Source organism: Aedes aegypti, chromosome 3, assembly GCF_002204515.2.
Source record: "Aedes aegypti strain LVP_AGWG chromosome 3, AaegL5.0 Primary Assembly, whole genome shotgun sequence".
Taxonomy (NCBI): Eukaryota; Metazoa; Arthropoda; class Insecta; order Diptera; family Culicidae; genus Aedes; species Aedes aegypti.
In genome coordinates, this window is record NC_035109.1 from 376,604,160 (window position 1) to 376,630,870 (window position 26,711).

Consider the following 26,711-nt stretch of genomic DNA (forward strand, 5'->3'; position numbering starts at 1 on the left):
GAAAATTTTAAATACCTCGATTTACAGTTGGCAATTTTAACATCATGAAACTCATAGATAATTTTCACACGGGAAGTTATCAGGCCCCCACTAAGGATTTGTTTTTGTGTTTTCGCATCGTAATAGGCTGTTTTTCAAATCGCCAAACTGTCATGAAACGGCTAACTTTCCTGCACTGAAATATGCAGAGTCGTAGTAGTCAGTACGCAGCTTAAATCTATTGCGTAATGATAATTTTCCAACGCTTTTTCATTACGCAATTGTATTTAGATGCGTAATGAATCATTAAAAAACAATTTACAGAAATTGCAAAAATGTGGTAAATGCATCTCGCCATGGTTCCTGATACCCTTAAGACACCTCGTTCCAGAACTCGATTGTTACAGCACTCGTCGTAATTATCCAACTCGGCGAGCCTCGTTAGATAAATATACGACGCGTGCTGTAAGCATCATCATTCTGCAACTTGTTACGTAAACTACTATTTTTACGTCGACCAACGTACCGTGTAGAAAAAGATATATAAAGAAGACGTAAAAGCCGCCATGTTGCTTCAGAAAACGACGTAAAAACAGCGTTATTTAGTGTAGAACTAGCCCTCGTGCGTTAAAATACACTCTAATAATGATTTAAAAAAAAAAAAAAAAAAAAAAACAGCGTTATTTCATGAAACATGATTTAAAATCACGTTGTTTTACAAAATAACGTAGAAAACCGAGTTAATAAAAAAACGGCGTAAAAAGTCCTCATGTTTTCTAAATTTTCCTGACCATTCGAATACTAATGTAGAATATTGATTTGAATTTAAAAGTAATTTCTTAAAGAAACCTAAAATATACATTTGGAGTAATTCCGGGAGGTATTCAATTTCGTGCAGTTCCCTATTTTTCCTCCACTGTCCTACATTTTGTCTAGGAAGGCAACAATTGCATGATAATAGAACACTACCAACATTCCTAGACTAACAGGTAACAGTTATCAGAAGGCCGGCTCCAAAGGAACATTCCCACCAATTGGGATGTTGGGATGATGAGCCTATTTCATCATCTACCCGATAAGAGAGAAAAGGAAAGGGAAAAATGGGATGACATAAAAAAGGGGTCTCTTGAAGAGGGAAAATCGCAGAAATGAGAACATGTAACTCCATACCATAACGGGTTTAAACAGCGCTCTGAGAGTACAGCAAAACGCATGAGCGTAAGGAGACTCTATAGATTTTGCAATACAAAGCCTCGACATTGAGTTAGCCGAAGCAAGATCTTTTATAGCAGCCTTACTATCTGAACAGGAGTAAATGACTTTACCCATTACGCGCGTTGAAGTGCTGATTGCACTCAACACATAAGAGCCAATATTTCCGCTTGAAAAAGGATGCAGTTTCTACCAAGTGAGTAAAACTGATTCAGCCTTAGCTCACGAGAATGTACAGCAGCACCAGCTTTACCTTCAAGATGGAAGCCATCAGTGTAACATACTATATTGTTTGATATACTTCTTTCCAAAAAGCCTGACGTCCACGCTTACCGTGAAGGAAGTTGTATGGTAAATGTCTTACAAGGTAAGTGAAAAGCAATTGTGAGATCACTTGGAGCAAGGACAATTTTGTCTCAATTCACCAAAAGTGGAAACAACGAAGTGTGTGTAATTCTACGTTCCACTGGCAACAGTGGCGTGGAAATAAACGAACAGTCAGTCAACCTGAAGGTAAAACAAAATTGTTACTACGATTGTTCTACGACAAATTGCGCGTTTTTCTACTATTCCACTCTATGCTGAATATTACGCTTTATTGCCTGCAGGAGGAAAATTCAGATTGAAAACCACTAACATAATCATCGACCGATTTCTCGCTCCCCTCCTCTATCCCTCCTGCCCACTCAAAGCAAGTTCCTCCAAAAAACGATGACACCGCAGGAATTTTAATAGCCTCCGTTGGTAGGTTCCTTCTTCGCCATCAACAATTTCCCGGACGAAACTTCATCTAGCTCCTTGAACTCCAACTCAGCGAAATTGCCTACACCAATTTGAAACTTGCCCTACCATTACTTGGCTGAGTAAAACCGGTCTCACCTCTCCCCATTCCCGGAGTGACATTTGGCCAGCTGGAAAAAGTTGCCCCCCTCAAAAAAGCTTCGCCAGTGGCGAGGATATTGAAAAGTTTTCCACCGCACTTCGGACTCTCTCTCGGCAGGAGAAACAGTAAAAATTCTTCAGGATAAACTTGTCGATCTTTGAAACGCTTTGACGAACGGGGGAATATCTGGAGGCGTTGAAAGAAGGTTGAATCAGTTCCACTGCTTGACTGATTGCGACGGGGTAACCCATTTAATGGACCAATAAAAATTGGAAAAAAAAACAAAAGCAGTAATTCATCATTACAATTTGTGAAATGTTTCATATATAACTTAAATGGTACACCCATACCTCAAACTAGTGTCCTACGAGCTTATATAAATACACGCCACCAGAATTTGAGTTCAATGACTATTTAAGGTTACCAAAGAATCACTAGCTAGCTCATCAGATCTACGAGCGTAACGCAAATCTTGCAAACTAGGAAAATATCTATACAGCCTCATACAGTTCAGCCGTATCTAGTCACCCAACATGCGATATAAGCTGTACGAAATTTCAGCCTCAAATATGCACTTTTGAATTCTTGGTATTTTTTAGAAATTTTAGTTACTTCCCATACTGCTATAAAATGCACACTTGGTACTCCATTTACTTTTGTCGAATATTACAAATATGCAGTTATGGGCAATACAAGCGTAACCGTAAACTCGAAGGTTTGTGACCAACTTCTATAACCATATGTGCTCATAGGAATATATTCCATCGAGTTTTTTTTTTTTCAACGGTCGTTAAAGATTATGCAAGAATAAGTAAAGGCCTGATGATTTCTCATTTTAAATTACAAATTTTGTGGATTTTGTGATGGATAACAGCTTCATTAGCCATGGATTAGTTTTGGATACCCTTTGGAGCATTTTCATGTTATTATAGCCGCTGAAAACTTTTTCCCAGCGATGGAGTGTGGCATGTTTTGAATTATTGAACATCGGAACAAGCACTTGGTCCTGTGGACCGGAGTTGCGAAACGGCAACTGCTTGCTTCGACAAGAAGCAACCTGGTTGGGCTTATTTGCCGTCGTTTTGTCGATTTTTCTCGCCGTTCAAACAGATTTTCTAAATGGTTTGTAAATTTGTTCACTCGAAGTGGTTATTGCGATTTGATTTGTTTGCACTTCAGAAAGTTAAAGGGGAGATGTGACTGACCTGTTGAAAATGGGAAGGAGATTGTGGCTTGGCGCTTTAGTTGCTGGAGAAAGTTTCATCAGTAGAAAATTGTACCAGAAAAATCTTCATCATGTTTCAAAATGACAAATATTCCATGAGTCTATCTCTGTATAAAGTCTGGCTCATGCGATCAACAAAAAACAGTCTTTGAGCAATATTTTTCAAGCAGGGTAGGTGTACCAGTTATGGATATATTGATTCCCTATTTCGCCATACGGGATATTTTGATTATCTTCAAATTTTTAATCATTCTGTGTGTTAAAGTAGTTTGATATCAAATATATCTTGATGTTTAAACATTAAAAAATATTCAAAATGTTTGAACGTTTTCAAGAAAACACAAATAGGGAACCACTATAGCCATAACTGGTACACTTTCCCTACGTCTTGCAAAATGTTAAACTTTTCAAAACTCTTCCTTCTTTTCCTAACTAATGGTCCCGGCATACTTCGTCTTGCCATCAAATAGGCTGTAAAACAAATGACATGTAATCACCCATACAAAAAGATGCGTTACTTTTTTCCCGTTTCAACGACTATTCCGAAGACTTTACTTAACTTTTTCTACGCACGAACACGTCGGAACCCCGGGCAAATGCAATAGTAAAAGAATTGTGAAAATCCGTTGAATCATTCTCAAGCCATTTCGTGACATACAAACAGCACTCCATTTTTATTTATATAGGTAGATAGATATATAGATATATATATAGATTTAGATAGATAGATAGATAGATAGATGACTTTTTCATAAACATAATGCATAGTTTGTCACACAAATAAGAAACTTCCCTCACCCCTTTGGGTGTGTCCATCTCCTGATACTTTGGAGGATTTTTATTGAATGAATTCCTGTAAAGAAGCATCAGGGATACTAGATGGAACTTCTAAACGAGCTTACTGACAAATCACTTAGAGATTCCTTTAAGGAAACGAGTTGGATAATCTCCTAGAAATGTGGGCGGCATATCTTTCGGTCCACAAGCGGATGGTAGACAGTTGTTCTGATGACCAAATGGATGAAATACTGGATCATCAATGTGGGTTCGAGAAAACTTTCAGCGCGTTGAAGACCGCACTTATGAAGCTACAAAAAAAGGTCGATTTCTTATCAACTCGTCATGAAGATAGCGTAAATCGTCGAGCCCCTCTAATGCAGAATCCAGGCTTATAGCAGTTTTATAGCATAACCGCAATGTTCATTTCTAAACTCCTATACTATCATGACTCTTTCTAATTGTACTGAATTTTCCTAATGAAACAGTTGAATTGTAGCACTCAAGTAATTTACCAGCACTTTTTTTATATCTCCGTCACAACACCTTCCCGGGCGCGTTGCGTTTCTTTTCGGGCTCTTATCACTCCAGTGTTAAATCAACTATAAATTTTGAAAACCATCTTTGTCCAGTGTAGACCACTATTGTGACAATTTTTATGCGGCAATTCGCCTAATGTTGAACGGCTAAACATCTCGTCTATTGTTGAACAGCCCGTGTATTCCTTATGGCGTATTCAACAGTTAGCGAGCATTTTGACCGTTCAATAAATGGTGAATTACCCTAGGGAATTCTCGATAATTTAAAATCTTCTGGATAGACCAAATTGACTCGCTGTTTGAGCATCAATAAAATTTGTATAAAAATGACAGAAACACGTATTTCTTTAGTTTTTTTTTAGTTCGGTAAGCTTTGATTTTTTTTTTCAGTGTAGTCCATAAATAAGTTTTTTTCAGTATTCAAAATATTCGAAAATTATCTACAAGTCACACATACAACACATTTTTGTAAGATTTTTTCGATCACATTATTTTGACAAAAAAAAACGAGCAAAAAGTTTGTCCTTTTCAATTGATAGTACTGATAAATTTTGGAAAAACTAAGTATGCAAAGTAGCTTAATTAGTCAATGCCGATATATCCATAAAATTTAATTGTAATCTGAGAAGCCACTGCCAGCTCGGAATACGATTTGGCGCGAAATCGGTAGGATATCGCTGACAGACTATATAGTTCCAGTTAAACATTAGAAGATTTATTGGAGGAATCTCTGAAGCCACTCACAAAAAAATCTAGTGAAAGAAGGAACTTCAAGCAGGATATTTTTCAAAATCTACAAAGAGAGCTCCTTGAAGAAAACGTAAAGAAATTCTCGGAGCAATACTTGGAGGAACTCATTTAAACGGCTATGGGTGACTTTCTGAAAAAGGTTCTGGAAGAATGCCAGAATGAATCGCTGCAAAAATTCGGTTAGAATTCATTTAATGTCTCTAAAAAGATCTTTGCAAAATTAGCTGGGGTAATTTCCTGCACAGAGGGAAATATCCTTGTAAATTCCAGCGTTAAGTCATGGACATAAAGGAAATGTCAGGATTGTCGCAAATTTGCGCTACATATGGTGTAAAATTGCATTAATATAATGCAAATTCCCCTCACATGCTGCGTAATCAAGCATGCAGTGTAACCGATTACGCGTAATTTTGTATAAATGTACGTGATCGTAAGGTAATTTTACTCGATTAGTAGTGCAAATTTGCGACATATGTGGTATTCACTTAATGAGTATGATTTTACGCTGAATTTTACAAGAAATGTTTTTTTTCTGTGTGGGAGTCTCTGAAGAAGTTGGACATAGTTCTGTAGATGGGCAACAACGAGCCCGAAACCGATTGACCTAAAAAGGTGATATTTCAATATCCTTTTAATTTGTAAGAACAATACAGTATGAGCCATAAAAAAATGCAAAAATCCTCATATTATGTTTTATGGTAGTTTTAACATAATTTGGTGAATGCTTTCGACTGTGATGACTAATTTTTATCGGCTCTATCAGTCTTAAGTTTTATCGGCTCTATCAGTCTTAAGGCAGCTAAAACGACTTTTGCTTCTACTTCTCCGACGTTTCGGCGTATATTTCGCCTCTAAACCCTTGAAGAAGGCGAAATATACGCCGAAACGTCGGAGAAGTAGAAGCAAAAGTCGTTTTAGCTGCCTTAAGACTGATAGAGCCGATAAAACTTTGGAAAAAAAGTTTTTACATAGAAAATGTGAATTAAACATAAACATTATTCATTACTTGTATTGTTTAATCTATTTAAATTCAGTTTTTCCCTTTGGACATAATTTTTATCTGTTACTTTCACCTTACCAGAGAGGGATTGGAGGCATACCTTCAAATTTTATCACGCGGACGTCGAGTTCGATATCTGTGTGATGAAAGCTTCTAAAACACCAACAATGGCGTGAGATTCTTCACAGGCCTTGTATCCAGCATACGCTCATATCAAATGATAGAATTGATTCTTACCTGGGTCATTGGAGACTTAAACATATTTTCGAAAAAACGGATCATTTTGGAGAGCTTTGATGGACCTTCATATAAGTGTGATAAGTGGCTCCGTTTTGCTCAAAACCTATGAGCTAGTATTGATATAAGTTGTCTCTAACCAAAGGAACAAATTCCATCCTCAAAAATTTGATATAGGCCTCCGTATTTAGTTTTTATTCAACTTTAACAAAAAATAGAGGCATATCAAACCTATAAGACGCAAATGCCATCAAAACTATGACCCTGGCAAAATATTTTATTTTAATCATGAAAAACACGTTCTCTAAGAACTCCTCTATCATGTCATACTAAACAAAATAAAATTTTCAACAATAAAGTGTGGTTTATAAGGTGGAAAGCAAATCGCCAGAGTATACGACAATCAGATGATGTTTCTAGCTTTGGGCGGACAAAACCTTTGAACTTTTTTGCTTTATTACATTATTTAGGACAATGAGAAAAATATAACATAAATTGTCCTGGATAGCGAAGTTATGTCAGAATATACTACAATAATCAGAAATCACATACACTAGCAAAAACAATGAAAATAACGCTTGTGGATGCTAGATTCACGATCAAACAATTTTCGCATTTTTTGTGGGCCGTACCGTATGTGTTGTGTTCTGTCTCGGGTTGCGTTCATTATAAGAATTTCAGAAGGAATTGATAACTATTGTTAGTGAAAATCCAACTGAAATCTATGTATCAGTTTCTTGAGCTCGGTAGAAATTTTTGGTAAAATAAATTGTTAGGTTGTCTATAAAAATTTCTGAAAAACAAACTTAGAAAAAAAAATCGTGTAAATTTACGTCAGAGATGCCCGACATATCGAAGGGAGTCAGGCGACGAAAATTTGAGGCCCAAAAGATGTAATTTTCCGTAAAACTGAACCTCATATTGCTTTGACTACCCAAGTTTTTCGTCACATTACAATAATGATGCATTTTTAAGCGCAAGAACTTAAAATTTACGTCATTTTATTTTTTACTTCCACTTTTTTGCTGAATATGAAATATGCATCATGCGTAATATGTATTTTTTCTTAGTGTATAATGTATGAAGGAATTGTCAGGAAAACTTCTGGTAGAATCAATAAAAACAGGAAGAAACCTCGAAGAATTTTAGCTGAAATATATGAAGATGGCTACGAACGAGTCCTTGAACGAACTTCTGAACAAAATCATTTGGGAAATCCTAGGTAGACTCTTGGCAGAATCGTTGGTCAATTTTCTGAAGGAATCCTAGGAAAAATCCTAGGAGGAATGCTTAAACAAATTTACGGAGGAACTTCAGAATCAATTATTGAAGATATTCCTGGAAGAATCCTTGGAGAAGTGAAAGGAGCAAGTTCCTGAGTAAAACAAGGAGTAATCGCTTAGGCGATTTTAAGAGAATCCCTGTTAATAATCTGTTATCATGGAGAAATAATCAGAGTTTTCCTTGGAGGAGTGGAACAAACTTTCAATGAAACCTTGAAGCAAACCCTGTACAGGTTAGTATAATTATTGTAGAAATCAAAAGAAGCATCTTTGGAACAATCTTTGGAATTCCTCGGAATTCCTTATGGAATTCTTGAAAGAAATAGAAATAGGATGTTCGGTGCAATTTTTCGAGATATTTCAGATGAAATTCTGGGAAATATTCTTTGAGAAATATTCTTCACTGAAAGTATTCTTGAAATCTTTGTAACAATTTGAAGTATCAGTAACGGAATTCATAGAGGTATTGAGACATTAGTAACCCGTATAGGCCTGAGTGAAAGCAAAAATGCTGAAACCCTCACCGCTCAGCGAATTCTTAACGTATTCAAATGATTTTTTGTCAGTTCACAGGCTCACATATCTAGTTTCTGGAAGTGGCCAGAGGAACTCGGAAATATTTATGAGGCCAGAGTTATTCCGGCGAGTCACTGGGTCAGGTCGGGTAAAAAAGGGCTATTTTTTGTGGTACATACCAAGTTACCTTTATTTATTTGCAATGACAATCATTTTAATTTGCATAAATCATTAAGATCTGATATTCAACATTATAAATAAAGAGTTTTGCACCGTTTAAAATATACCTGATGTGGCCATTCGGATGTGATGCCCGGAAGAACCGACTGTAGATTTGTTGGATACTAAACCGTTTCAACTCTCGAAAAGTAGGCATCAAACATAATTGTGCACTGAATTGCGTTCCCATAAGCTGAGCACAGATGTTCAGATACAAATTGGCCACTTTATTGTAAGTTTGAAGCGTCCCGAGACCCGAAAATGACCATTTTTAGGATAAATCAAATGCAGGACTCATAGTTATCCAATTCAATCGTTTCTCAAAAGGTTTACACTGATGCAATCTTCTTAAAATTCCGTCAAGTAGTGGCCACATTCTATCCGATTCCGGAAATTATCTGTGACTTGAAATTTGCCTTCCTTCAGGGGCACAAATGCACTGTACCCTTCTCACCCGACCCAGTGACCCAGTGATCCACCGGAATGGGCCAGTGAACTGACAAAAAATCATTTGAATCCGTTAAGAATTCGCTGAGCGGTGAGGGTTTTAATTTTTTTTTCTGTCGCTCAGTCCTATACGGGTTAAAATCCTTGGAAAAAATCAATTGATGGAGATTTTTTTAGAAAAATGACCGGCAAAGCCCACAACATTTTTTTTGCCGTAACATCTGAAAAAGTAATTCAAGTTTCAGAGAAAGGAAGAAGTCTTGAAATCTTTGCAATAAACAATTAAAGGTGTCAGTAAGTTCTGGAGAAATGTTTGTGAGAATCATTGGATATATTTTGTAAGAATCTATTCAAATTCCTGTTGGGATTCACCACTGAAGTGATAAAACGTGTAAATAACTTTATACTATTTTGAGTAGGCCAATAATTTTTGCGGATGTAGCGCATTCCTTAATTATGATTGAGGACAATTCAATCGATTATGATACACTTTTGATTTTGTTTCCTAAGAAACATCTGAAGAAACCAATTAAGTAAAGATTATCCTTTTTTTGAAGTTTTCAATTTGAGACTCTTCACAGAAAATAAACTCCATGATATCATATTTGGGCTAATTTTCGTTTATGCCATCTCCCTCATCCTACCTCCACTTTAAAAAAATGAAAAGTTTTTAAGGGTAAAAAAATAGATCCATTATTTTCTTGGCATTTTCAAAGTATTTTTAAAGTAAAGAAAGGTGAAATGACAATCCAGAGGATTATTGAAAAATGAGAAGTCTCGGTCTCGGATATAAAAGTAAATTAATATTTGTATCAGCCTTATACAGGAATATTACTATATTGTGTACTTCTACATACAAGCCATACTGAGCGTTATAGAAGATTACTTTTCGGATTTTGATAGCACAAAGCTATCTTAAGCGAAGTTTTAGTACTCAGTACAATCTACCTTTAAGATCTGATGATAATCTAATTGGTTCAGAACTTGGCCGTTAGAGGTGTTGTTTCAAACTTGCTTCACATGAACCATTAGGGATAGACAGAAGCCTCTAGGATCTTCTGTCCTAGTGTGGGATATTTTTGCATACTTAGAAAAAAAAATATGTAAGGGCCTTCCTTCCGAGTGGTTAGAGTACGCGGTTACAATGCCATGCTGAAGGTGTCTGGGTTTGATTTCCGGTCGGTCCACGATCTTTTCGTAAAGGAAATTTCCTTGACTTCCATGTAGTATCATCGTACCTGCCAAACAATAATCGAATCCAAAAAAGGCAACTTTGGCAAAGAAAGCTCTCAGTTAATAACCGTGGAAATGCTCATAAGAACATTAAGCTGAGAAGCAGAGAGGACGTTAATGTCAAGAAGAAGAAGAAGAAGAAAAATAATATAGAGCTGAAAATTCTATAATCTTATTAATTGTTAAATTTTTGACTACTGATGGTATTTATTTTGAATTTTTATTAAAATATACTGAACTGAAATGTTTGCAACAATTAAAATTACTTAAAAATGAAGAACATCAAGCAATTAATATAACATGTCATCTTGTCCTTCTCGTATCTTTTTCATGTTCTTCAAGTTGTACAGAAATTTACTCGCAATTCCTATCGCAAGAATTTATAAATCCTTTCAACAAACTATATCCAATGGAACCCTTTCGTTCGCTTGGGCGACGATGGATAGCTCAGCAAAACAGCTCAATTCCGTGCTCCGACGACGCCATCGCATCGCTGAACGTGGAATTTCAATAAACAACGACTTATAGTAGGTGCCGTTTTTGTACATCTCCACGTCAATCGCCACCCACATCCAGCAGGGAACAGGGAGCAAACCCGAACAGAATCACATTGCAAGATTGTAACACATTTCTTTCAACAGCAGTTAATCATAACAGAAGTTGTGACACCAGTCAGTTTATAACACCGTTTGTTATATATTTAACTTTCCATTTGTAAGTTTGTTGTAAAGAACATCTGAAGATGTGAACAGTAACATAATTTGAAACAATTTTATGGAATAGCCTTGAAAAGCATTTTTGTTATAATAATGTTTTGGTTTTATAATAACTGGTGATATGATATCATATCATATCTACGAAAATAATTCTGTTACAATCTTGCTTCTCCCATCTGCTCGGGAAGTTACCCGTCAAAGCAACGCGAACTTCTGCAGGTGGGTGGCTTTTCCTGTAATTTAATATCGTTCCCATCGTAACAGTCATCCGCAGCACCCGCAGAGTTGACTCACCTTCTAGATCCACGACCCGACCGGCTCGTTTCAGGGACCGTACCGCCTCCTCGTGGGTGGCATCCCGCAGGTCTTCTCCGTTCACCGAAAGAATCGCATCGCCCACGTAAAGCCCCTTGGCGCTGTCTGCTGCCATGCCACGGAAGATTTTCGATATCAGGATGGGCATTCGGTTTTCGCGGCCACCCTTGATCGAGATGCCCAGCCCGTTGTTGTCGGACTTGATGACGCGGACCTGGAAGGATGGAAACGATTTTTGTTAGGTTCATTTAAGTCGTAAATGCCTAGGACGGTCCTAATTTGCTAAAAATGCTGTAACAAACGAAGCTCTACAATACGTCCGGCAATGGCGTGCGCTATCAATGTAGGTTTCGATAATTGATTGAATTATTTTAAAAAATGACGAAAAAAAACATATTTTGGCTGCCATAAAAATGGACGCTCCGTAACGCTATTTGTATGATTTTTTTTAAATTTTTGTATCAGTTGTAACGCTTAAGCCTACTCCCCCCCTCCCCCTAGAGCGTTACGTAATTTGTGGATGCCGCCAAACTAAACTCCTTGTTTAAAAAGGGGCACCTTAAAACTTTAGAAAATCCGAAGTTTTACCATCTTTAGGGATATCATTAGATCATCCTGGGTATTTACGGGTCAACCCATCAATCACATAACCGCCATGCAATGATACTCACATGTCGTTTCTGGTTCGCCACCGAATCAGGTACGTCGCAAATTTCGGCGATTCCATTGTCGATGCTGTTGTTGTTGCTTCCACTTCCTGCACTGCCCGCTCCCCCACTACCGTTGTTGTTCAGGATATTGCCTCCGCCTCCAACCCCAACCCCAATGCCCCCACTTAGTCCATTACTGTTCCCGTTGACGATTCCGTTGCTGTTGCCGTTGTTGGTGCTGTTATTGTTGAGGAAATTGTCCCCATTCAGACTGCCTCCGCCGTTGAGAGTGCTGCTTCCGGCTGGAGTCGTCACACCGTTTTGGCCCCCGCCGTTGCTCAGATTCTCCGACGAGTGGATCGATGGCCCGGATGCACCCGCCGACGATGGCTGCGACGAATTGTTGGACCCATTGTTGCCACTGTGGTTGCTCCTGTTTCGAGAGGGACAAAGAGAGAGGGGAAAATTCGATAAGGTTAAGTGCGTTCGGTTTTCCATTAGGGTGCTTGCAGTGAAATGCGCTCGAAGCGAATATTTGGAAGCATGGGCGCAGCCAGAGGGGGGCTTCTAGAGCTCTTCAAAGATAATTTTGCAGAATGACTAAAGATTCTGTAATTATTACTGGATGAAATGCAGAAGGAATTTCTTCTGGAGATCTCCATAGATTGATTTTGGGCCCCATTCTGATCGAAAACCTGGCTACTCTCATGGTCGGGGATTCAGCCCAAAACTGCATTCGACTCGAAGAGCCTCCATCAAATATGGATCGAGAGCAACGGGAAAGGCCACAATCAATCAGACAAATTTCTTCCGGATGGGGTTTTTGTGGTGGAGAGGAGAGTGGTGGTTTGTCGGTTTTCCTTCGCCCGTCCAAGAATCGGAGAAAGTTTTCTTGAAAGTGAAGAGACACCAGAAGAAGAATGCAACTTTGCAACCAATTTCTAGTTTGGCGAACTTGGTGGCGTTTGCTTCTTGGTACTTTGTGGCACTATTGTGTGGGAGTGTTGGTCAGGTAACTTTATATGACTAGGGATAGTACGAAAGAGTATTAAACTTGAGCTGGCTTTATATGCAAGCTTCAGTCGTAATTAATTAAAGCAAACAAAGCAGTGCTGGAGGTGAAAACAAACGAAGGTTACTTTCTAACCTAAAGAACAGTTTGATTATATGTAGTAATTTGTATTACCTTTGATTTGAATAAGAGATTTACGGAATGCTATCGACTGAGGTTCAAGATCACTGGTGAATTTTTCGGTTTCGCAGTCACCAAAGCAATCAAACGATTATTGTTTTTCTTGCTTCCAACGTTTCGGTGTTCTCTTCAGAACGAGAAAGATTATAAGTTCTAATTCCCTGAAGAAGGTGTAATAAGCACCGAAACGTTGGAAGCAAGAAAAATAATAATCGTTTGATTGCTTTGGTGACTGCGAAGCCGAAAAATACCCCAGTGATAAGAGATTTACTGTATTCTTAGAAATATATATTTTTTGAATTCCATGGAGTTAAAAACTGGTGAACTCTACTTTATGCAGGATGTTTTGTTAAGATTGTTGAATTAAACTTATGAAGTAATTTGAAGCGCAACACTGTTGCTTCGATGGAATACCTTGAGTTATTTTTATCAGAATGAACAAATATAAAAAAGAACCCTTGGTGGAACCACAATAGGAATCCGGGATAGCTTTGAACAATTTTGGAAATTTTTTGGAATTCTTCCAGCAGAAATTTTGGAAGTACTACTAAAATATACTTTTAAGGTGATCGACGAGTTCATCTACCTTAGATCCATGATGATGGCCAATGATAACGTTAGCCTTGAAATACGGAGGAAAATTATTTGTGGATGTTGTCCTACTTTGGACTCCTAAAGACCAGTAGTCCAGTAATATGATCGTAGACATAATACATGAACTATGCCCGTTGACGTACTACTTCATGGAGTTTTCTTCGGCAGGCATTTAGGGGAACAGTGTGTGGTAGCGAAAGATGAACTACGAGCTCTCCGAGCTCTACGGCGAACTCAGTATCCAGAGTGTGGCGAGAGCTAGAAGGATACGATGGGCGAGACATATTGCAAGTATGTTGGACTGCTAGGCGAATCTAGTGCATAACGATTTGGCAAGTATGAGGCAGATCCGAGAGTGTAGAGATGCAGCCAGGAACTAAGCATTAAACTTGACTTAATAAATTAAATTCACCATTTCGAGAAATTATGTACATATTTTGTACTACAGATAAGAGATTTTTTGCGAAAAACATAACCATTATTTGTAGGTAATGGTTCCATTAAAATAAAAATTATTTGCGTGTCTCTCACTCATTATATAAGTGAAGGTTTCAGTGTGTCTAAAACACAAAATGTTGTGATACCGTTATGGATATTGACATTACAAGTTTAAAGACTGCTCGATATAATACGATTCCACGAGATATTGCGTTCCCATTGGATGTATACTAGAGTGGTTCAAAAATTCGTTTTTGCTCCACACCGCTCATTCGATTCAAGATCAAATTCTGAGTGTCCTCCCAAAATTTGAACTCATTTGGATGAAAACTGAGACTGCACAAGTCCTTCGAAGTTTATATGGGAATTACTATGGGAAAAGCAAGCAATTCATTCAATCGGTCATAGTTTTTGCTCATGTGCTCTTGGGGATTAGAACTACGTTGATACTGGGAGATACATTCATCAGCTATAACTTTGCTGAAGACCGTTTTCAAATCGGACGCCTCAGTAATTAGTTATTGATTTATATCCAGTCACAAATTCTTCAGCAGTGCTCATTCAACTTCTGAACAGGCAACATTGCTGCACCTGGCGCGAAAGATAGCACGCACAAATCATGGCTACTATGTTTTACAGCATATATCCAGTGATGCCCGCAGAACAGCCCAATAATTATAGCCAAAGTTTTACAACTCATTCAAAAATCAATAACTAATTACTGGGGCGTCCGATTTAAAAACGGTCTTCGGCAAAGTTGTAGCTGACTATTGTATCCCACAGTATCAACGTAGTTCTAATCCTCAAGAGCACATGGGCAAACACTATGACCGATTGAATGAACTGCTTGCTTTTCCCATAGTAATTCCCATATAAACTTCAAAGGGCTGGTGCAGTCTCAGTTTTCATCTGAATTAGCTCAAATTTTGGGAGGACACTCAGAATTTGATCTAGAATCGAATGAGCGGTGTGGAGCAAAATCGATTTTTTGAACCACTCTAATGTATACATTTGGCTGCATGCAAAATCAACGGTATTGGCAATTCCAGATCGAAAACTATACACACAGTACGTATTTCTGCGAACCACCAAAGCAATCAGCGTAAACTGCTCAAAGCTTTCCGCTCTCAACGTGCTCTGCTGCAATTCCACCGTAGCACACGTTCGAACATGGAAAAACTGGTGTGAGCGAACAGAGAATGAAGTCAATGCATTCTGAAGCTAGGGGCCGTCCATAAATGACGTTTCGTTTTAGGAGGGCGAGGGGAGATTTTACGAATTTAAGACGATGCGTCACAAGGGGAATGGAATGGGTCTCAAATTAGTAAAAATTGCCAAACAATTTATTCAAAACTTTTGTTTTAGATTTCTTTTTTTATTTTGTACTAGTGATCACGGCAAACTTCGTCTTGCCATCAAGTAGGCTGTTGAAAAATGCTATGAATCGTCCCTTACAAAATGACAGTTCCGTTCACTCTCACTTTTTCAACTTTCCTGGGGAATATCCTGGGATTTTTATACACACAAACACGTTGGAACCCTTGACGAACAAAGCGGAGAAAGAATCATCTAGATCCGTACACCCGTTCGCAAACCATTTCGTGACATACAAACACCATTCCATTTTTATTTATATGGATTAAAAATTCAAATTTGTATTATTTTTTTTTTAATAAATGCAAATAGATTTTATGAAGATTATAGATGTTATACCAAATTTAGCTTAGTTACTGGTTAAATCATACTGATAATGCCTTCTTAATAATGCTTAACGATTATTTAAACATGTTAATTAAAGGCTCTGGGTATGTGTTCGTGCCTGAATATAAATTATTAAACAAAAAAAATGTAAAGTAAATTTACCACTATACCATTTAATTCCACTAGAGTTTGAATCCTTTGACAGATACGCGTTTTTTGACCTCAACTGTAAGGCCGTATTCAGTGTCGTGTACTAGACTCGACTTACACTGAAGACGGCCTTACAGTTGAGGTCAAAATACGCGTATCTGTCAAAGGATTCAAACTCTAGTGGAATTAAATGATACATTACATAATTCGGTTTTCGACAGCTAAAAGAATAATATTAATTTAACGACTTAGAAAATATTTAGCAATGAATATTATCAATCGTTTCAGTTTAATTCATATTTTTTGATGAAGCTATATTTCTTCGGAGGGAAAACATGTTTACAAAATATCATGGTAAAACAAGAAATTTTTCTATGTTATACGTCCAATGTTGTGACAAATCTCTACCAAATCAACTCATCCATTTGGTTCGATATAAAAATGCTCTAATGGAATAACCTGGATAATAACGTTTGGAAATCACAAAATACTGCATCCAGCTTCAAGAGCTCCATCGCGTGGTAGAAAACAATAAAAGTTGGTCCTGTTGTTATCAAGAAAAAGTTTTCGAAAAAAAAAAAAAGCTCGGTATACCAACAAAAATTAAGGAATAAAAAAAAAAACATTTACTTGGGAAGCCTCTCTGAAAATCTCGAAACTCTTGGGTTGAATAGTGATAGCCCATGAGTGACTGAACAACTTTGCCGAGGACGCCATCGTTCAACGTTCAAGTGGTCAGGATCCTGAGATATCCGCAAATCAAAAGTTTCATGTTCACTAGCGCCGCCTGTAGGCAAAATCTCTAACCTCTTAGCGTGAATAATAAAACCCCTAAAGCTACTAAATATTTTTGTCGTAGAAACTAATCTTCCAACTCATCAAGATCTAGAGATATTGGTTACATTCTTATCCCTCAAGATTCATATGGAGCAAGTAAGAAAAAGCGCTCCTACCAGCCAAGTTCTCAACTAAAATAATGATCGTCAACTTAGGAAGATCGTACTGAGTACTGAAATTTCGCCGAAGACAGTACTGTGGCATGCGAGGCATTCAACAACACCCCCAAATAGTTGGAATCCCATTAGCCCAGTCCCTATAACTCTCAACTGTGTTTAATAGGAGACTTGAATGTAAATAATATCTTGGGGTTTCGATCTACTTCGTCGCAAGTGCTAATATTCGTCGTATCAAACTTAAAAATTTTCACTACGGTGAATACTCGCACTTATCAACTTTTCATTTTCCAAGTTAAATTTTGGGAAAACTGTTCGCCAGTGTTTGGATTTTAATCTAAACTAGCCTTTTAAACCATATTCGGAGAGTGTAGGATGATTAAAGTATTTTGGACAGACCAATACGCGTATATAATTTGGCCATTTACAGCAAAATCCATTGGAGGTGGGCAAATTATATACGCGTAACGCTATGTCCAAAATACATAAAACACCCTAAAAGTTCGCGAACCATAACAGTTCGTGGCACATCGCATTCGAAGAGCCTTATGAATGTAAACATTCATTCTCTCGTTTGGTACCTACGTGGCACTGGAGCGTTCAAGAGCAGCAACTCTGACAGACTACTGTTGCATTTCAAATCACCATCGGGGTGATCTATGTTTTGCATAAAATTGGTAATAACTTTCATATTTTCTGGTAATGCAGTCTTTAACAACCTGATTATAATCTATTGGACCATTGAACGAACACCCCTTTGGTTGCAAACATAGCATAGAAAATAAAAAAATATTCGCCTCTGTTTCTCGATCAGAATGAGGGTGGGTCAGCGAATGCTACAAGTGTTGACACACAGTGATCGGCGCCAAACAGTGGGTGGTGTGTTTTCGTTCATGGCTCGTTATTTTCCACGAACGATAAATGTCATGCATGTTGTATGAATGCAGACGGATAAACGGGATAAATTATGGCGTGAAAAAATGATCGTTAAATTTTCCATAGCATACTGTTCGCTCACGTATGAATCAAAAACGCAATAAAGCTACTGCATTTCGATGAATAACTTTAGTTCAATTAGCCAATTTGCACTTTTTCACCGAAATCGCATGGAGGAAGACGTACCGAGCGAAAACTTACTTACTTCACCGGGTACTTTTTAACACTACGAAAAACCTTTGTACAATCTTCACATGAAGCATTTCATTTCATTACACGCCACTCACGAAATTTTAAGAAATTTTGCCATCGACCAAAGCCCAATTAAAGACCTCCATGTCCCTTGCAGTTGCACAACATTGCATGGCTCATAAGGTAATCTAGAATGCCGTGAAAAGTGTACTGCGATGTGTCAAACTTGGGTACCTTTTGCACTACCGAGGTGCCAAATGCAGTACTAGAAGTGGTACCCAATCTGAGCCCGAGTGGGATGGACCGCATATAATTGAGATCGTAAACAAAGTTTTCATTCGATCGGACTGAGAAAAAAACTTGTGCGCATCAATGTGTGCGTGATGTTCGGCGTAGAAAACGGTTCCTTTGATTGTGCTGCTTTCGCTGTACTGTGAACAGCTGTCATAATTGTTCGGTGTAAAGAAATTAATTTAAAGGAAATCTATATATTTCATCTTGCTGAAGGAATTGAGGAAGATGCCCGTAGATGTAGATATTCTGTAAAACATTTCATTTGTAACATTCATGTTTTGTATGTCGACCACTCGTGATATCACAATGCGCTGTTAGTTGTGAGACGATTCAAAACTGATTACGACCGAAATGGAAACGGATACGACGAATATAGGCAACGGTAAGTAATGATTTCCTTGCATTATTTCCAATAAACGATCAACATTTCCAAAATCTTTCTGCACAATGCGAAAGCCGTCTTGGAAATAAATTGTTTGGCATCGGTTTGTATCAGTATCATTCACTGCAATACTAGGAAAATTGCAGATTCTCACTGATCATAGCTCAATACGATGAATATTAGCACATCACCCTGTAAAATGTATATATTTGTTTCGAGTTTCTAAATGTCATTGTTTCGTTCAAAGCTCTTCTGTTGAAACAGATTAAAATATCGGGGTGGTTGGTTCCGTATTTTCCAAGGGTGGGGGAGAGAGTCTTTATGAGAGCATGGGGTTTTCTTCCAGTCCCAATCAAACACATGCATGCATTCGTATGAAATACCACCTTTGAAAATTCCTCAGGGAGGCAAAGTTTGCCTAGGGTGTGGTGGGGGTTCAGTTGAAACACTACAAAAAAAAAACATGTGCAAGCAGTTCTGAAAAAGCGAAGTTCCTTAGCCCCCTGTATTGCCAACCGGCATATTAGGATGGATGTAAGTACAATCCTGATTACGGTAAGCTGGTCACATTGAACGCTGTGACTACGACAAGGATTTTGGATTGGGCAGCAATATTGGGCTGACAGTCGTGCCATTGTATTCCCCGAGTAAGGAAGGGTGACACCAACTTGAAAAAGGCAAGTAGGCTAATGGCGCGACTACCTCCGCCCCGTTAAAACCTTGGCAGACCTCTATATACGTTCGGAACCCGTCCATCTTAAGTGATGAGTACTAGGCTCGGATGACCATTCCCGACCTGCGCAGATCCGTCTCTGAACACGATCCTCATTAGGAATGTGTCTACCCTAGCTTGGCCTCCCTACTTGCATAGATAACCATGAGATCATGAAAGGCGACTACGTACGGCGGTTGACGATAGCGGTCTGGAAGAAGGACCCTGAAGAATGGAGACTAAACAACATCGGAGAAGACAAAAATGTCAATAGCGTGCAAACCACGTCCTTCTTCACGCCGAATAGTGCAAGAGCGCCACCAGAAGGTTAGACCAAGTGGCTCAAAAAAGCACAAGGACACCCCCGGTACTGGTGTATATCCAACAACCGAGGAAGCTACTGAGGAAAACAATCAAACTTCGTGGCAAGAGGTCGGGAAGAAAAAAGAGAAGACGAGTAAAACGAACCCATCCGAAAATCGTGTGTCACGGTGCTCGAATTACCGTTATTATCGAATAAAATATACCATCAAAACGACAGTCGGCAGTTGATTTCTGACGGTGTTCTGCACCTCTGGGTCGAATTTAAAAGAAAATCCTTATCCAGAATTTTGAGTTACGCCCTTTTGAAGTTTATATGATAGAAATCATTTGAAGTATGCCACTTTAACTCGTTTCAACAAACCGATTATATATAAATTTTCCAGTTTCATTTTTTTATCTGGTTTTCGATATTGAAAATACATTCTTGTAACAAAAAATCTAGACCGACATTTGAAAAGGGTCTATGCTATGTTTAGTTATTACTAATCAGCCAATACATGAAAAATTATATCTACCAATCTAATGCCTGATAGTGATTTTAGAAAATTGTCCAGCGCATTCATATATGTATTAGACTGGCCCTTAAACAAAAAGTTGTAAAATTCAACGGGGCACCCCCTAGATATGTGCCTTAGGGTAAGAAAAAAGCTCTCTCAAAATTCGCTAATGAATTGCCGAAGGTTGTATCTGGATTTAAACTCATTTTCATTAAGCTTTCAGTTGTTGAAAGTTAGGCTTAGATCAGCACTCCCGTACAATCACACATGTGCATGCACTTTGTGCCGCAGCTCGCCCAGCGTCATAGGTGGCTATGATGCGCTTAGTGGCTACCACTCAGCTCAGTTGAAGGAATACTATGCAATATTGCAAATCTACTTCAGATAGTTAAAACACCAACTTTGTCAATTTCAATCATCATACAACCTTCTACAATATTGTTTGCTATAGTATCAAGTAGTGTATTTGATATTCTGGATTCAATTGAACGCGATCAACAATTTTCCTGACTCAAACAGGAGATGATGTGCTGTTTCCTATGTGTTGGAGCTGAAAATCCCATATTAACTTCAATTCAATTGCGCCAGCTCATGGAACGACCAAATGAGCTGAAACTTTCAGGAAGTCTTCCTCTAACCCTAAAGAATAATCCTGGTGGGTGCCCCGTGGAATTATACAACTTTATTTTTCTCCCATACTAAGGTGGGCCAGTCTAATATGTATGAATAAATTCTTGGACAGTATAATTGTGTAATCCTGGCTAAGGATTTTTTTTTTCAAATTCGGCCCAGTGTGCAAAACAACGTCAGGAATCAACTGCCGACTGCCGTTTTGATGGTATATTGTATTTTATAATAACGGTAATTGAAGCACCGTGTGTGTCGTTGATGTAGCGAACAAGACCCTCAAAACCGACAAGATCAAAGTTGGCTGGTTGGTTTGTCCACATAGCAAAGACAAATTAAAGACCTCCATGTCCCTTGCAGTTGCCCAAAATTTTTTGGCTCATAAGGTAATCTAGAATGCCGTGAAAAGTGTACTGCGATCTGTCAAACTTGGGTACTTTTTGCACTACCGAGGGACCAAATGCAGTACTAGAAGTGGTACCCAATCTGAGCCCGAGTGGGACGGACCTGCACATAGTGTGTCTGAACGCTATTAGCTGGTAGCGTGCTTTAAATGTCTCGGGTTTGGTCTACGGTTCTGCAATGGGCCAGACAGAAGAAAACTGTGTAGGAGGTGAGAACAACAAACACGTCACAGGAGGCCAAAATGCCCGGCCTTTGAACAAGCGTCTGCGCAAACTTATCACAGTGGAGATAGAGCAAATAAATTTGAACTACTGTGAGGTTGCACAGTATTTGCTGTATTAGTCCGTAGCGGAAACGAAGTTTGATGTAGCTATCATCTCTGAGCCATACCGAATCCCACCTAGCGATGATAATTGAGTAGCAGATATAAGTAAAACAACGGCAATTTGGATGGTGGGAAGATACCCATTTCAGGAAGTGGTGGAATTGGCAGAAAAAGGCTTCGTAATCGACAAAGTTGATGTGGTTGCTACCTACCTCCCCGAAAGCCGTTAGAAGAATTTAACCGTATGCTAGATTAACTGGAGAGCTTACCGATCTTAGACCATTGGTCATAGCCGGCGGCTTAAATGCTTGGGCAATCGAGCCGGGAAGTCCACCCACCAACGCAAGAGGATGCAGTCTGTTTGAAGTGTTAGCAATGTAAGATGTCAAGTGAACGAAGGTATTATCCGCACTTATCGTCGGAAGTCAGAAAGTCCATCATCGACCTCACTTTCTGCAGCCCGGAGCTAGCAAGACACATGAGCTGGAGAGTGTGCGAAGAGTATACCGACAGCGACCATCTGGTACCGCATTGGGAGCAGGTTCCAGCCAGTATATTGCGAAAGGCAGACAGACGTACGAAGGTGCAAAATGGCGGACTGCAAGAAGGACGTGTTCGTCGAAACGCGTAGACTTGAACACATCACTTTGATCCTAAGTGCAGACGAGTTAAAGGCAGCAGTAACTCGTACGTGCGATGCAACCATGCCGAGAGTTGGGAAACCATCAAATGATCGCCGTCCAGCCTACTGGTGGAACTCGACCATTGCCGTGAAAGCTACTTACGAGCCAGAAAGAGGATGCAACGGGGTTGCAAGAATGCTGAAAGAGAGGAACGTAGGCTCGTCTACAGAGCGGCAATATCCGCACTTAAAAGCTAAATCAGGCTTAGTAAAAAAGCTCGTCTGTAAGAACTATGCGACGAAGCAAACGAGAATTCACTGGCGATGCGTACCCATGGCGAAGTTAAAAGGATCAACTATGCCACTGGAAACGTGCCCGGAGAGAATGAAGGTTGACGGACTGTTCCCGCAGCACGAAGCTACAACTTGGCCGCCCACTTCTTACAGAGTGCAGGATGGAGACTACGATGACCAGACGGAATTCCAAATCTACCTTTGAAAATAGCCATTCTTGAGCACCCCGATATGTTCATTGCAAACTGAATTGACGATGGCAGCTTCCCAGACTCCTGGAAGTGACAAAAGTTGGTACTGCTTCTAAGGTCGAAGAAGCCGCCTGAATGTTCAGCCTTTAGGCCGATTTGTTTTGTTTGTTTATTCATTAGGCAGCGTAAGGGAAGCCCTTTTCAAATACTACCTCCGTGTCGTAAAACGTTCCATTACATACAATACCGTAAATTCGGGTGAAATTGATCAGTGGGGTGAAATTGATCACCGTGTCACTCGATTTTATTTCTTCCTAATGGAGCACAAATATCAATGTAACCTGCAGTGAATGAACGTTGTTTGTCGTAAGTATTGTCAAATTGTGTGTTGTGAAGTTTTTTGCGTTAAAGAATGTGTATTTCTTTGAAAATAATAAAAAAATTCCAAAATCATGTATGGTGCAGTATTGACTAACATCTCTAAACTTCTAGTTCTAGACAAGGATTTGAACATGGTATAATCCTGAAAGTTTGTGAGGATAATTGAGATATATCCCCAAACCAGATTTCATAACCAAAATTCGTACCAATTCGCTCATTTGGTTGAAATAATTGAATTTCTGTTAGATATCAGGAAATTCCTTAGGAAATTGCATACATTTAGGCGTTTTCTGTGTAATTCTCGAAATTTAATTATTAATTATTTCTATAAATATTGTGTTGTTAAGAATTCAGCAAGCATATTCGGATTCCGGGAGCTCAAATTTCTTATGTAGAGTTGTTTGGAAAACTAACAATAATCGCATTGATAAGTGATCAATTTCACCCCGAAATGACATCACCCGATTTTTTATTTTAGAGATATTTTTTAGCACTAAAATTACTTTTGCTAGAAAATTTCGGTACTTGAGCCAATGAGGCTCACCTTCGTATTTGTTTTTCTGCATTCAGTTGTTTGTCATTGCCAACATTATAGAAATCAGACAAGAAAAACCCTAAAAAATGATCAATTTCACCCGAAATTACGGTACTTATGTCTACTAACATTATTAAAATTATCTTTTCTTAACTTACTGTCTACAATTCCAAAAATCAAGGCAGCCCCTCTTAAAATTTGCTTCCGAAGTTGAGTGTTTGATCACGGGAGGCATGGAATTCCAATTCACCACACCTCTGACGAACATTGTACTTGCGTAACTAGTCGTGTTGTTCAACGGAACGATGAAATTCTTCGATCGGCGGCTTTGAGATGGGATTAGTTTCTGATACAGCGCTATTGGGGATTGAGATTTAGCTAGACTCCACAAGAAAATGCAGGATCGGTATGCGTAAAAGTGCTGTATTGAACATCCAAGCAAGTTTTTCTGTAGATGACTCACTCTGCTATAACGGTTGAGGCCGTAAACATATCGTACACAGCTGTTGAGTGCAACTCGTAGTCTGTCCATGCAGTATGCACTTGGGGTGACATGCAAAGCATCTCCAAATAAGAAATGTGGCAGTATAAGCGCTTTGAATAGTTTGAGTCGCACGTCCGTGCGTGCAGATGAGGTGGTACTGTAGAGCGTGCGCAGACAACCGTAGATTTTACCACATTGTTGGTTGACGAGGCCATCCCATTCCAGATCAGACTGGAACACAAAACCAAGATTCATCGATTTATCCGTCCATTCAATAGGCTGTCCCTTAATTGTTATAGTAGGTAATGAATCGGTGAGAATAGTGTTGCGACGACGACCCTTGATAAACAGTGCTTTGCTTTTCGAATGATTCACACGGAGCTCGTTACGATCGGACCATTCAGCGACTCTAACTAGATCTTCGTTAATCGTCCTTATCAATTCACGTGAACATGGTCCTAACCGTTTTATGTAGAGTTGGACATCGTCAGCATAGATTTGTATCGAGCACCACCTTAAAACCGTTGGGAGATCGTTGATGTAGCAGCAGAACAACAGTGGACCGGTTACAGAACCTTGCGGCACACCCGAAGTTACCACCCCAATTTCGGAAACTTGATCTCCACAATAAACAGCTTGATTTCTTCCATTTAGATACGATTCAACCAAACGCACGGCACTGTGAGAAAAGTTGAATTGCCTTTCTAGTTTCTTGCACATTTTGCGATGTGAGATTGTATCGAACGCTTTGGAAAAATCGAGCAGTAGCAGAATAGCAGATCCTCTCTAATCAATAGTGGCGGCCAAATCATCATAAACGCGTAGAGTTTCAGTTTTAATACTTTGGCCCTGGCGAAAACCAGCTTGACAATCTGACAGAAGATGATTCTCTGCGATGAAAGACGATATTTGTTGCGCCATAAGTTTTTCAAAAACTTTTGTTAATGCGCATAAGATGCTAATTGGCCTGAGATTTTCAAGCGTGTTCAAGTGAGGCTTTTTCCGTAATGGCAGTATCTTTGAATGCTTCCAACAAGAAAGAAAACATGACGATTCGATAAACTTGTTGAAGATATAGTCGACTTGCTGTAAAATCAAAGGAAGCACGATTTTTATGAATCGTATTGGCAAACCGTCGAGACCCGTTGCATTTGACTTGATATCCCATACTGCATTCACTATCTCCCAGTCATACACAGGACGGAAGGAGAAACTCTGGGGGTGATCCTGTGATAGGAAAGTTGAAGTATCACTGGGTGTATTGCTGATGTAGCTTGCCAAAAACATGCGATTAACGTCATTTGGATCGAACTCGCAATCCGCTGAAGCGTTTTCCTTACCAGCTGCCTCTACCAATTTGATGCGCTGCCAGAGAGTTTTGGCTGGTAGCCTGCTGTCCAAGAAGCCACTAAGGTGAAGTGTTTTTTTCTTTTTAATCATCGTGTTGGTTCGGTTTCTTAGTAATTTGTATCGGCGTTTCACTTGTGTTTTTGAGTCCGACGGTGCATTTAACCAATCTCGATACGCCAAATCACGTTCCAGAATGGCCTTCCTAATGTCATAATCAAACCATGTATTGTTCTGCCTGCGACCACAGCTGGTGCGAAGTGGAATATAGTGGTCGTGAATCCGTTTGAGATGATCGTTGAAGAATCGAAGTAGCTCATCAGGATCGTCAATGGAATGCATGTTATCCCAGGGAACTAATTGAATGGCGACCTCCAAAGCTGGTGCATTGAAGTTCACGTAATCACGATAGAGCTTAATTTTCGGTATGGGCGTAGCATCAAAATCCAGAGAGCTGAAGAGCAGATCGTGTTGCGAAAGTGCAGGAAAGCTTACCTGATTGAAACGTAAAACTTTCTGATAGCAGCTGGTAATGAACAAATCTAGCTGCGAGCATCCATTGTTATGAAAGAAAGTTGGTTCCTCACCAATCGACGTCATAGCAAAGCTCTGAAGTACTGCTTCGAAACATGCTCGTTTATTGCTCCGAGATGATAAATCTGTGTTAAAATCCCCAATGAGCAAAACGGTGTCGTAATGAGCAGAGAGGTCAGACAGTTTGTCGGCGAGGAGCACCTCCCTGTGAACAGTCGTTGTCTGGAGGATTGTAAACGGCCATGAGCAGCAGTGTTTCAGTTCCGAAATGGAAAACTAGCGCCAAGCATTCTGTTTTATCTTCAGAATCGCGTTGTAATACGGTTTCAAAGACTTTATGGCATCGTAGATGTTCCTTGTAATAGATTACGATTCCCCCGCCACGCATATACAGTCGATCATTACGTGCTATTTTGAATCCAGGAATGGCAATACTCCGATCGGCAATCTTTGGAGACAACCAAGACTCGGTAAAACATGCTATGCTGACTACAGAATTTAGTAGCATATTGTTCACTTCTTCCATTTTGGTCGATCTTCTGGCGCAGATACTCTGCGCATTACCATGACACACGTTCAATTTTCCCGGGAGAAGTACCGCATTCATCACTGCACCAGGG

The 26,711-nt window shown here is 39.1% G+C and overlaps 1 protein-coding gene across 1 annotated transcript in view; it reads right to left on the bottom strand.

Moving 5' to 3' along the window:
- LOC5575195 (beta-1-syntrophin) overlaps positions 1-26,711 on the bottom strand; it is a 756,119-nt gene that overhangs the window by 382,319 nt on the left and 347,089 nt on the right. The window contains exons 4-5 of the mRNA XM_021850899.1: positions 12,003-12,414; positions 11,311-11,545 (exon numbers count right to left, since the gene is read on the bottom strand). Coding sequence (XP_021706591.1) covers positions 11,311-11,545; positions 12,003-12,414 — 647 coding nt within the window. The remainder of the gene's footprint in view (positions 1-11,310; positions 11,546-12,002; positions 12,415-26,711) is intronic.